The 13,201-nt window shown below is 35.5% G+C and overlaps 1 protein-coding gene across 2 annotated transcripts in view; it reads right to left on the bottom strand.

The window, feature by feature from the left end:
* PYGO1 (pygopus family PHD finger 1) overlaps positions 1-13,195 on the bottom strand; it is a 24,246-nt gene extending 11,051 nt beyond the window's left edge. For both annotated transcript variants that reach the window (XM_011363449.2, XM_011363450.2), the window contains exon 1: positions 13,084-13,195. In XM_011363449.2, the coding sequence (XP_011361751.1) occupies positions 13,084-13,132 (49 nt within the window). In that variant the 5' untranslated portion in view covers positions 13,133-13,195. The remainder of the gene's footprint in view (positions 1-13,083) is intronic.
* Between the last annotated feature and the right edge of the window lie 6 nt (positions 13,196-13,201).

Genomic DNA, 13,201 nt, shown 5'->3' with positions numbered 1-13,201 from the left:
AACTGAAGAATATGCTAAATATTTCTTCAACAAAAGATAAAGTTTTGAAAAGATTCCTCTAAGGCTAAGAAAAGACATTAAGAAAAACACTAACTTGGAGAAATCATGGTTTTTCTCTTTTCAATTTTAGATAGCATTGATTGACTTCCTGCTTTGAAAGTTGAGGAAAATATAGTATTACATCTTATTCTACTCTCCCATTCCCCTGCCTTTAGCAAGGTATTTTCTATCTCTAGATTCAATTCTTCATTTCAGGTAAGTTTGCTTTTATCATGTCTTTGAATACTTTTCTGCTCCATTTGTTGAGTGCTCTATTTCAGTGGCATTAATTATCATTATGCTGGATTTTTTAACTCCATATCTATTAGTTAGCTCTTCTGATTTTACTCTTTGTCTTTTTCATCTGCATTCAATCTGATTATCTGACACTTTTCTACTATGCAACTTAATTGTTAATCGTCTCCATTCTGTTCCTTATTTCTAATTTATTTCTTCTGTAAATACGTTGTTTTGGTCCTCAATTTGTTTCCTGTCTGCAATTTACCTTTCATCTCATCCTGTTGTATCATCTTGTCTTTGAGCTCTTTTATTAAGTTTTACCACTTGGATCATGTAAGATATTTCCTTCTGTCTGTATATTATGGGTTCTTCATCTTCTGCATGCTATTTCATTTTTCTTCTTTTTGTTCATTAGTTTGCTATAGTATGTTTGCACAGTTATCATGCTTTTATCTCGCAGCTTTACCCAGACCTTTAATTTGCTCCAATTTAATATGGATGACTTTTGATTCCCTTTTATTCACCTCTAAGATTGTTTGCTTGGTTTAGGTGGTATGCTGCATCTACTGAGATAAACATATAATTTTTTTCCTCTACATTATTTTAATGTTTAACAGAGCCTGATGTTCCTGGAATAAACTCAATTTACTCATTTATATATATATATATGTCATCATTTTATATGACTAGATATGCTAATATTCTCTTTAGAATGCTTGCCTATATTAATAAGACTAACATGTTGAGTTTCTTTGGAATATCCAGGCTCTTTATTCTGAGGTTTTGTTAAATGCACATTTACCTAGTTGGGGGAGGGGGTGCAGTAACCTAATGACATGGAAGGATACCCTGTGTCCCCTCATTCAGTGTGTATCCCTAGAGACTTCATTTCTATCAGAGTCTTTTTCTTTTTTTTAACTTTATTTCACTCATTTTTTTCTTTCTCAAAGAAGATTAGAATACTCATTTAATTTGCTTCTATCAAGACAGGGTTATTAGTGAGAATTCTCAAGATTCTGTAAATCACAAGTGTCCAAGTAGGGTTGTCACAGAAGCCTCAGACTGTGTATCTACCCTGTTCCAGATTTACAGAATGGGGCCGTGCCATTTCCCTTGTTTGTTGCTGTTGCTGAACATTTTTGCTGTTTTTAAAAACGGTTTTGGTTCATTTTACTTGGAATTAAAAAAGATATTCTGCAAAGTTGCTTTGTTCTACCATCTTAACTTAGAAGTCTGTATCTAACTATATGTTGTTTTACTTAATTTCCATAACAAATCTGAGTTAGGTGAGTCATCCCCATTTTAAAAAAAGAAGAGAAATGGAATGTAAAGGAGCCATACAATCAGTCAAAAGCAGCACTGAAATCTAACACTTAGGGTTTCATTTTCTTTTGCTTTTAAGTGTACAATCCAGCAGCTTTTGAGCATATTGACAAGGCTGTGTAACTATCACCACTATTTAATTCCAGAACATCATCATTACCCCAAAAAGAAACCCTGTACCCAATAGCAGTCATCCCCCCGTCCATGGTAAATCACTAATCTACCTTCTATCTATATGGATTTGCCTATTCTGAACATTTCATATAAATAGAATCATACAATATATGGCTATCTTCTGACTTCCTTCACTTAGCATCACATTTTCAAGGTTCATCCATGTTATAGTATGTATTAGTATTTCTTTCCTTTTTATGGCTGAATATTTCATTGTCTGGCTATATCACTTTATGTTTATCCATTCGTCAGTTGGTAAATATTTAAGTTTCTACTTTTTGGCTATTATGAATAATGCTGCAATGAAAATTTATGCACAAGTTTTTATACAAATGTATGGTATCAATAATTCTTTTGGGTATATACCTAAGGGTAGAATTTCTAGGTTATATGGTAACTCTATATTCAATCTTTTGTCCAACTGTTTTCCACAGTGGCTGTACCATTTTACATTCCTGCCAGAAGAGGGTTCCAAATTCTTCACATACTCCCCAAAACTTACTTTTTTTTTTTTAATATAGCCATTCCAATACGAATAAAGTGGTATCTCATTGTGGTTTTAATCTGCATTTCCATAATTGCTAATGATGTTAAGTTTCTTTTCATATCTTCACTTAAGAAATGTCTATTCAAGTTCTTTGCCTATTTTTTAGTTAGGTTGCTTTTGTCGTAGTTGTTAAGTTGTAAGAATTCTTTATGTATTCTGGATACTTGTTAGATATATGAATTGCAAATATTTTCTTCCATTTTGTGGGTTGTCTTTTCACTATGATAGGGTCCTTTACACTTATGTCTTTAATTTTGATAAAATCTAATCTATTTTCCCTTTGGTTGCTTAAGTAAAACTAGGTTTATCTACTTCTAAGATACCAGTTTGCCTCCCTAAAATCTTGTGCATATACTGTCTTCCTCAGAGGCCCACAAAAGGAAAAAAATAGAAACTTCTGGTTCAACTGAAGGAAATTCTATCTTTTAATTCTAATTTGATGTGGTAATCTCATATAAGTAGATGGTAAGTAAAGAACTAATAGTGACATTCAATCTGCCCTTCAAGGTCATTTATTCCAAATCTGATGGTTTAGGAATAACTATAATTATTACCAAGTTATAACTATTCAGTAGCCTTTATGCAATGAAATGATGATTTCATATAAACAATCTTTACGCAGTTTTCCATAGCAAAATATACTGACATTCTGAACAGAGAAATATGTTGTTCTTGAATCTGAATACCTAGAAGTTCTGATGAGTCTGGTATGGAAAAAGAATTAGCAATGGTCTTAGAAGTCAAATAATAAAGTGGTTATATAAATAAAAGTGTCAAACATCAAAGTCCTGTCTTTCTTAACATCTGTCATGGGTATTTTCTTTTAACAAAAGTATAAATATAAAAAAGTAATTCTTAAAAATAAAAACAATTATTAAGTTAGTCTCTAATCTCTAATATAGAAGATATAAATTACCATTCACAGCATTACTGAATAACTGTAATTTTACAGTTAAAATGCAATGTAATTTAAGATGAATAAAATATACTCTTATTAGTTAATATCTACCATCTCTGTTTACTTTCCAAAAATTTAATAATAATTGCTTGTATTTACTGTAAGGCAAAATTCTGACATTTAAATAAACTCATTATTTTCAAGTAATTTGTGAGCAAAAAGCACCTAAAGTTCTTTTTTAAAAATTGAGATTTACAGCATTAATTTTTTACTGAATCTAACATTTTCTTCCATAAAACAAATTTTCAAGTTCCTACTAGTCTCTGTTCCCCCACTTATTGTTTCTCTAAAGAGCTAACTATACAGATGTTCCTTGACTTACAATGGGGTTACATCCTGATAAATCCATTTAGGTTGAAAATATTGTAAGTCAAAAATACATTTAACACACCTAACCTACCAAACATCATAGCTTAGCCTAGTCTACCTTAACGTTGCTCATAATATGATATCCAAAGAATATTGTCAATGTGGTGTACTGTGGAGTATTGGTTGTTTACCCTCATGATCACGTGGCTGACTGGGAGGTGTGGCTCACTGCCACTGCCCCATACCTTACCGTATATCAATAGCCCAGGAAAAGATCAAAATTCAAAGAACAGTTTCTACTCAATGTGCATCACTTTGACACCATTGTAAAGTTAAAAAAAATCAAAAGTGAAATCATCATTAAGTTGGGAACCAGCTGTGTAACACTTCCAATGACTGTGACTCTTGGCCTTATCTAGTTCCTTTTTGCGGCTATCTGTAAAATTGGTGGTTCCTCTCCATGACATAATCAGGAATTGCAGATCAGATTCATGTTCATCAGGGCTAATTAGAACATAAGCTACCAAGAATTTCTATGATTCTCAGTCTTTAAAAATGAACAATCGGGGGATCATTCCATAAACTATATAAATGTCTAACCAACATATTGTATACTTGAAACTGATAAAATTTAAAAAAGACAAAAAAAAAAAAAAAAGTGAAAGGTCAGAATCCAGGGGGAGACAAAGTAGTGGTTACATAGCTAGTTATTTAGGTTACCCTAATAACTTTTAGTACCAAAGCTTCTCATCTGCTCTACATACCTGCTGCTGCTGACTCTACGAGGTAAACAATGACTGACTATTCAGCCAGAAGTAGAGAGTTGTGGGGCACAGAACCAAGAAAAGGGGGACTGCCAAAGCTTATTGTAACACTGGTCACTCTGATCCTTCTATTTGTTAATACCTGAGTTTCTTCATCTCTTCTTTTCACTCCGACCTGCCTAATGCCCTCTGAATGCACAAGGGAAACAGAAGTGGGAAAGGGTGATGTCAAGAATGGAATAAGACAGGTGATCACATTATATGGGACAATAATATAGAAATACTATATTGTGCGCCTGAAATTCATATAACCAATAGAAGACTGTATACCAACTATAATTATATAAATTTATTTTTATATACTTAAATAAGTTTTTTTAAAAAAGAGAAAGTAACCAAGAAGAAAAAAAGAAGACTCTCTCATCTTAAAAAAACAAAGGAATTTTATCTATATATTATCACCTCACATTATGCCAATTCATCTCAATTAAGCAAAGTAATACTTACCTCTCTTTTCACCCTTTAATCTTCATCTATCCCGAGCTGGAAGCTGAAGTTCTAGCTTTCCTCATAGTCTTATAGAAGAGTCTAATCTATTAAATGAGCACTTTTTCCCACCTAAAGATTCCACAAATTAAATATTTATATGAAATTCGTTTATAAGTATAAAATTATTATAATATTTTCATTAAATTTTTAACTAAAAATAAAATTTAAAAGTATAAAATTATTTTTTCAATTTATAAGTATTTTTTATTTTTGTAAAAGGTAGATCATTTACTTTAGGCCTTTTATTATTTTTTAAAGTATAATTATTCCTCCTATCAAAGACAATCTATTTTGGCCCCCAAGTCCTTAAGAGGGAGTGAGGACATTATTTTCATAGACAGCATTTGTCTTTTATATATTTTAAATTTTCATTTTTTAACCTTACCTTATTTACAATAATGGTTTGGTTTGTGATATAGATGGTTTTCATAAGTACTGGGTCTGCATTAAACTATTTTATAATTAATATTTTCCTTTAAACAAACTTGCTTCATCATTATTCCAAATAAGTACATATTCTAATACATGTATATATTGGTTTAAGTATGCATCCTATGCTGATTAAATGACAAACCAGGTTTGTGCATCGCCCCCATTTATATGTTAAAATCCTAACCTCTAAGGTGATGGCATTAAGATGTGGGGCCTCTGGCACGTGATTAGGTCATGAAAACAGAGCGCTTATGAATGGGGTTAGTGCTCTTATAAAACAAACCTGGGAGAGCTCCCTCACCCCTTGCCCATGTTAGGACACCAGGAGGACTACTGTCTATGAACCAGGAAGCAGGTCCTCACCAGACACCAAATCTGCTAGCACCTTGATCTTGGACTTCCTAGCCTCCAGAATTGTGAGAAATAAAATTTCTGTTGTTTATAAGCCACCCGGTCTATGGTATTCTGTTATAACAGCCTGAATGAACTAAGACTGTGCCTAACACACTGCCTGGCACACAGTGGGCACCCAAATACTAGTTCTCAGTTTGCTTTCCTTTAGACGAAACTATACCATAAGCTAAATTTACTCAGTTTCTATAGTATTTAACATCCTATTAAAATATCTAGTTTCCAGCAATGTCAACACACTCAATGGACTCTCAAATATCAGTTTTTCATAACAGCACAGAAGTCTGTGATGTAATGTCAGTTTATTCTAACATTTAGTATCTATGTGAACATCTTAGCTAATAGCTTTGTCTTCACCTGAAACAAATACTTCTATAATGCTGGTCTTTACCACAAAATGAAAATACATGAATACAATAATAATCAAATTTCATCAAGCATTTGGCAAAATGCCCTTAAATGACTGAAATAAAAGCACCATTATTTATTTTTAGAATGAAAGGAAGAAAGTGTCCACTGTGTACGCCCAGCACCTAGATCAATCTGAGCATGTAGTAAATATTAAATTCAGGAAGCACTCAACATAGGTATTTAAGGTTTCAAATAGACGTGATTCCTGTGACAGCTTTCTCCCCAAACTAGTGATCTTTGTATTACTGAGATAGATGAGGTTAAGGTTTAAGTTTACAAAGGTAAAGCTTAGGAGGGTGAGTAGATAGTATCTATGTGTGAAGTTGACTCTATATAATAATACCCCTAGTAATAAACTTATTTTATTAACAAAGCCGGCCAACTTTTTAAACAGTTGGAGAACGAAGATGCAAATATTCATGAAAATCATGTAATAAACACCTTATAGGTGTCTTTCTGAACAAAATGAAATCTGAGAAGTTTCTGCTTTTATAATATTTTGTTGTTGTTGTTCATTGTTTTCTCCCTAGAGGGAGAGAAACTTCATTGCTTTTCACTCCATACCTGCTTCCACTCAAAATGAGAAAGAATATGCTGTAGGTCTTTTCCTTCTTGATTAACTGATTCAGTATACCTAAAAGTGAATGTTGATCACATTACTTATTATATTTTAGAATGTATATTTTAGACTTTCTATTTCTGATTTTAAAAACAAACACAGATTACTTATAATGTACCAGATGCTGTTTTCAGTGCTTTATATATATAAACCCATTTAAGCCTTCAAACAATTTCATGAGACAAGTATTATTTTCATTTTGCAGCTGAGAAAACTGATGCACAAAGAAACTAAGTAACTTGTCAAGGACCACACACCTAGTAAATGGCAGAGCTGGGATAAGAACCCTGTCAGTTGAGCTCCAGAGTCAAAAGGCTGTACTGTCTCTCAATATTGATATTAGCATGTCTATAGAGACTGGGAACAGGAAAGGAGACCTGAATTCACTCTTGACCATAACTTACAGCTAACCTTGATAATAAAGGTGACAGACCTCTTGAGTTACCTGGTATAAGAGTGCTAGAAGAGAGAATTGTATAATCCTTCTAAAAAGTAACTCTTTCACACCTCTGGGGAAAGCAAACTAGGAAGACTATATTACCTGAAGTTATTGAAACCTCTTTGTTAACATTCACCAAATTAGATTTCAGAAACATTTGTTAGGCTTCTTTAAGTTATAGAAATAAAGGTAATAATACCTCCCGATAAGCATTCCATAATCTAGACAAAACTTTTTTTTTGAAGCTCTTAAATTTAACATGATAAATACTATGATAAAGATGAGCACAGGATATGGAGAAAACATAAGGAACTCTCATCTAATCCTGACTGAGGGAGGAGTGTCAGGGAAGACATCCAGGGAGGTTTCAACTGAGCTGATGCTTTGATAACGACTATCTTGCCAAAGGTGGAAAAAAACAGGGCATGCTTAACAGAAGTAACAGAATATGCAAAGCAAGTTTAAAGGTAAGAGAGACCATGATAATGTCTAGAGATAAATGTAAATATTTCAGAACTGAAGTGACAGAGATAAGTGAGAACATTTCATGGAATATGAAGGATGGAGGACTAAGCAGTAGTCCTAAATAAAAAAGGGCCAATATAAAAAGGTTGGATTTTTATCCTAAAGGCAATGGGGAACTGCTGAAGAATTTTACAAAAAAGATCTACATGACTGAATTGTGTTTGGAGAGCACCACGGCAATGGAATATAGTGACTAAGACTTTGGGCCCTAGAGTTTAAATTCTAGCTTTGTCACTTATTAGCCAGGTAAACTTGAATACGTTACTTAATCACCTATTACTTAACCTCTCTGAGCATCAATTCCTCAATTGTAAACCTATAACAACATCTAACTCGCAGGGTTACTGAGGATTAAACAAGATGATTCATTTAAACCACTTAGCAAACTGGTAAGTACTCAACAGATAGCAGTTATCTATCACCAGAAGAAGCAATGTGGAAAATGGATGACAAAATGGGACGCCAGGAAACCAGTGAGAGGGCTACTGTAATAATTAGAGATAAGTAAAATCTGAACAAAAGAAGTGATAGTAGAAAGGTCCAGGAGATGATAGGTTCAAAATATATTAAGGAGACAGATATTCTAGAACTTTGGGACAGTGTTGGGTGAGACTGGGGCATGGGTTTGGGTCACTGGATATATAATGTTCTCCAGGATAGGGATTACGGGAGAAAGAACATGGTAGACATCTCACAGATAGACACCTTTCATTCAATACGTTAAAAACAAAATTAATTAATGTCCCTCTTGTAAATACATTCCTATTTTTATATATCTGTGACACCATTCTTTTATGGTTTTTCTCCTCTAACTTTCTGGTTACTCCTTTACATTCTGCTTCTCAGAGTCTTCTTCTCCCTTTTGTCTCCAAGATATCAGTGTTCCCAAAGTTGCTTTTCACAATGCTTTTCTCTTCTCACTTTTCAGTCTCTCTTGGGTGAGCTCATCTACTCCCAAGGCATTAATTAGTATTTGCCTGTTTACTGATAACTACCATATCTCTATTTCTGACTCAGACCACCTGCCTCAGTTCCAAACCATGATATCTACTGGAACATCTCTGGGGGATACTCATACAATATGTCAAAAATCAAACTTACTTTCCTGATAATCTGCCTACCCCTTACATGTACCAACTAAAGCACAAAACAAAACTCAAAAAAAAAAAAAACTTTCCTTTAGACTTTTTCTTACTGATTCTTCCCCTTGATTCTGTGACTACATAAATTATGCTTCCTCTCCGATCTTAATCCCAATCCTCCATACATCTATCTGATCAGGACTGTCTACCAGTTTTAGTAAAGTCAGCTTTCAGCACTTTTATTATCCCACTCCAAATATATCCTTGCCTCTCTAATGTCATTATTAACTCTGCTTAAAAGCACTTCATCTGAAATGAATGACTCAACTTCCTTCTTCTTCACTCTCAATTTCTGTTCTTTCTTCATTCTTTCTTTTTTTACTACTGGACTAACTCTTCATTTGCACTCTTGATACTATTCCAAACACTCTCTCATCTGCAGAGATCTGCTTTACAAGAATAGGAGCCTTATCTGTCTCATCCCCAGCTTCTAGAACAGCAAGTGCCTAAGCACATGGTAGCTATTAAAAAAACAGGTCTTGAATGCTTTATTAAGAAATTATTCTTTCTTTTGCCTTTTCAGTTTCTCCCTTCTCCCCTACACTGGGTTTTTCTGTAAGTCTACAAATATGATTGTCTTTTTTCCAGGTAGAAAAAAATAAAAATAAAAAGACACCCATACAAACTTTCTTTTGACTCTAGGTATTGGCTATGTCAATCTATCTATCACTGGGCTTCTTTTAAGTTACATCTGTACCACTAACTATACTATTTTGAAATGTAGTTTTCTCCCAAAAGTACATTCTCAAAAGCACCACTTACATCCTAGACCTTTTTCTCGTCCCTCATCCTCCTTGTTGCTCCTTCTACATAATTTTAAACTAAAGTACACACATCACTTCTTAGAACTCTTCTCCAGGAAATCTTCCATGATTCCTTTAAAGATATATACCTTTATATTCTGTAGATGGTAAGAGCACTTATGCTTTTTGTAAATATCTGCTTATTTGTCCACATCCTGGACTAGACTAAAATTTTCTTAAAGACAGGTATTATGTCTTCTTAATCAATATTTGGCACTGTGACTGCTCAATAAATATTTGTTGAATAATCAACACCTAAGAGTTCTAAGAACACTGGAGAATGGGAGTGTTGGTTAAAATGAGTATGACAGGCAACATTCTGAGAGAAAAGGGCAAGTAAAAGTAGTATGAGGGATTGTGGACAATCAGAAACTAGTATAAAGATATGAATGAGTTACTTCATGTATTCACTCATTCATTCACTTGGTACGTACTGTGGGCAAGGCAAGTAGGGTAGAAATGGAAATATACTCAAGATATTATACCTATCCTCATGGATCTGCCTTACAATCAAAGGCTGAGGGTCTGGGAGGGTTAAGAACTGGTAGAAAATCAAAGATACTTTTCCAATAAACAGCAATTCTGAATCTAATATTAAAATATCAGGACAAGTCTGAAAAACCACAAATCAGCTTCCTCTCTGGTCCATTCACCTTTGCAATCTAGGTCTACCAGCAGCAGTTCTCAAACTTTAGTGTGCAGAAGGAACACCTGAGGATCTTGTTAAAGATAGAGAAAAATATCCCAGAAATCCCGATTCTGTGGGTCCAGGAATGTGCATTTTTAATAAGCATCCCAGGGGATTATGATGCTTTTGGCCTACAACGTATACTACTGTAAAGTCCTTAGTCATTCACATCATAATTTTGCCATATCTGGGTTACATAGTGTAATAGTATAATATACTATTTTCTTAAAAATTTCTTTAAATTGACTATGTAGATGTTCTAAGCAAGAAGTTTGACATTTTTTTTATGATTCATATGAAATAAATACATGACCATTAAAAAGTCTGTATGTATACATCTCTGAATGCAAACAGTTTGAGATGCACTGCTCAAGAGCTTATGCTTTGTAAACACCACGATCCTGCATGCAGTCTGATGATACAAATTATAAAAAAAAGTTCCAGGGTGGTGAAATTCTGTAGAATTGTGCTTCAGAAGAGCTCATGTAGATACTATGGTACCATTTATGAATTATAAAAGAATCTAAAAATGTTTCTAAAAATTAATGTTCCAATTACTATAAAAGGACTCATTATAAAAAACCTCCTCATATTGATTTTGTCTTTTATTCTGGTACTTAACTCTCACAATATTCCTGGGCAGACACCTGAGCCAACTCTTAACAGTTAAGGCATCAAACTTAAAAGCAGCAGTTGGAACAAAATGAAAATAGATGTGTGCTCTTGACCCACAATAAAATACACATCATTTTATTTAAAATTACATCTGATCAAGATTGATAATTGAGTTCAAAGATAGAAACATGATAGCTCTTTCTTTTCCTTTAATCCCAAAGTAATTTATAATAGGCAAAATAATACAGCAAAAATATCAGAGGAATAATTGCATCTCAAAAAGGTCTATTCCTTAAAGGCTTTGGCAACTCATGACCACAAATAGAAAAGTCAAAATAGAAAATCCTTACCAAATGAAAGATTGTGCTGATATTAAGCCTTTAAAAACAATATTCTTCTCTAAATTATGTGCCTGCTTAAATGGAGAAGATCAATCTCTAACTAAATACCTGAGCAGATGTTTTGTGGATACCACATTGTTATTGTGTCACAAGCCAGTTCCATATGTTTAATCACTAGTCACATGGAACAAAAATATAGATGAATGACTGTGGTCCTTGATCTCTACATCGCTTAAGTCAATTGGAAATTTACCTTACTACTTACTGATTTGAAAAAGCACTTTATCTTGTTTGGATGAGAGGATTATTGCAATAGCCTCCTAACTAGTCTCCCTGCTTCCATCCTCGTTCTCTTCAGTCTATTCTCCACACACCAGCCAGAGAAACCCTGTTAAAAATGTCAGATCAGTCACTCTTCTGCTGAAAATGTCCAGTCCCTATCTCAGAGTAAAAGCCAAAGTCTTTTAAAAGGCCTACACTCTATCCTATCCTTCAGCTCAGCTCATACTTCTTTCTCTATGCTCACTCTGTGCCAGTTACAATAGCTTCTCTGCTGTTGCTTGAGTGGTACACTAAGCAAATTCCAGGCCTAGGGCCTTTGCACTTGCTGGTGCTTTTGCCAATACTGCTCTTCTCACGTGCATCAGTATGACTCTGCTCTATCACTTCCTTTGGGTCTTTGCTCAAATATCAGGTTCCAGGTGAGTTCTCTTACATATATAGAATCGCCACCTCCCCACCCCCATTCATAATGCCTAACCACTTTCTCTGCTTTTTCTGCCCTTACCATTGACATTCTATACCTTTTATTTATCATTCGTTTACCCCACGGTATGAACTCTGCCAGTGTGAACTCCTGCTGGGTGAAGATCGTCCTTTTGCTTTGTTCACTGTTGTACCCCCGTGCCAAGAACAGTGCTTAGCACACAGTAAATGTTCAATAAGTATTTGCTTAATGAACAAACAGTATCACATCGATTTGTGGATTTTCATCCTTAACACCATTAAGAGCTGGAAATAAGAACTAGAAGATATTCTCCCAAATTTCCAGACAGCACTCCGAGTCTGTCAACTTACGTGCATTATCTTTTGTCTGGCACATCATTCCCTGATTTTTCTTAGCTTGAAAGGCAGCAGTAAAATTCCTAACTAGTGTGCAAGAAAGAAGCAAACCAATCATGTATAAAACTGATTTGGGGTGATTTGATTCTTATCCATAAGCCAAAAAAGAAAATGCCTTTTGAATTTACAGTTCCTCCTCTTAAGCCCAAGGAAAACGAGCTGTATGTTTGTTGCGTTTTAGGGGTGGGAAGGGGGGCTGGGAGAGACGCAAAGGCCCGTACACCTTCTCTAAGAACGTCAACTCCTGTGCAGTCCAACTTACTTTTTTTTGGGGGGGGGCATCGTTCGTGGTCTCTGCCAGGGGGTGTTTCTTTCTCACCCTTTGAGGTGCCTATTGTGCTGTGTCTTGCGAATGAGGTAAGGTGGGAGAGGAGCGGAGGGATGAAGGGATGCTGAGTGCGGTTCAACTGCCTCTCAACACAAAGTCGGGGAGGCGACGGCTCGGCGTGGGTGTCTGTCTAGGGGGCGAGCGGGCAGCCTCCGACCGCAGCCTCGGCCCCGGGGCGCGGGCGGGACGCGGGCTGCGCGGAGTTAGGCCCGGACAGAGCCCCGTGGCCTCCGAGCAGCCGGGCACGCGGCCCCCGCGCACCCCACTCCCCCGACCCCCTCGATCCGGCGCCCTTCTCGGTTACCTCGAACTCTCTTCAGCGAAATGGGATCCTTCTCCTGTTCTGCGGACATTACAGACCGCAAAGCATGACTCCCCCCCAGGCCGCGGGAATTCGGTCTCTTTGATGCGGCGGCGGCGGC

This window comes from Pteropus vampyrus, unplaced genomic scaffold (assembly GCF_000151845.1).
Source record: "Pteropus vampyrus isolate Shadow unplaced genomic scaffold, Pvam_2.0 Scaffold85, whole genome shotgun sequence".
NCBI lineage: Eukaryota > Metazoa > Chordata > Mammalia > Chiroptera > Pteropodidae > Pteropus > Pteropus vampyrus.
This window is presented reverse-complemented; position numbering and strand designations above follow the sequence as displayed.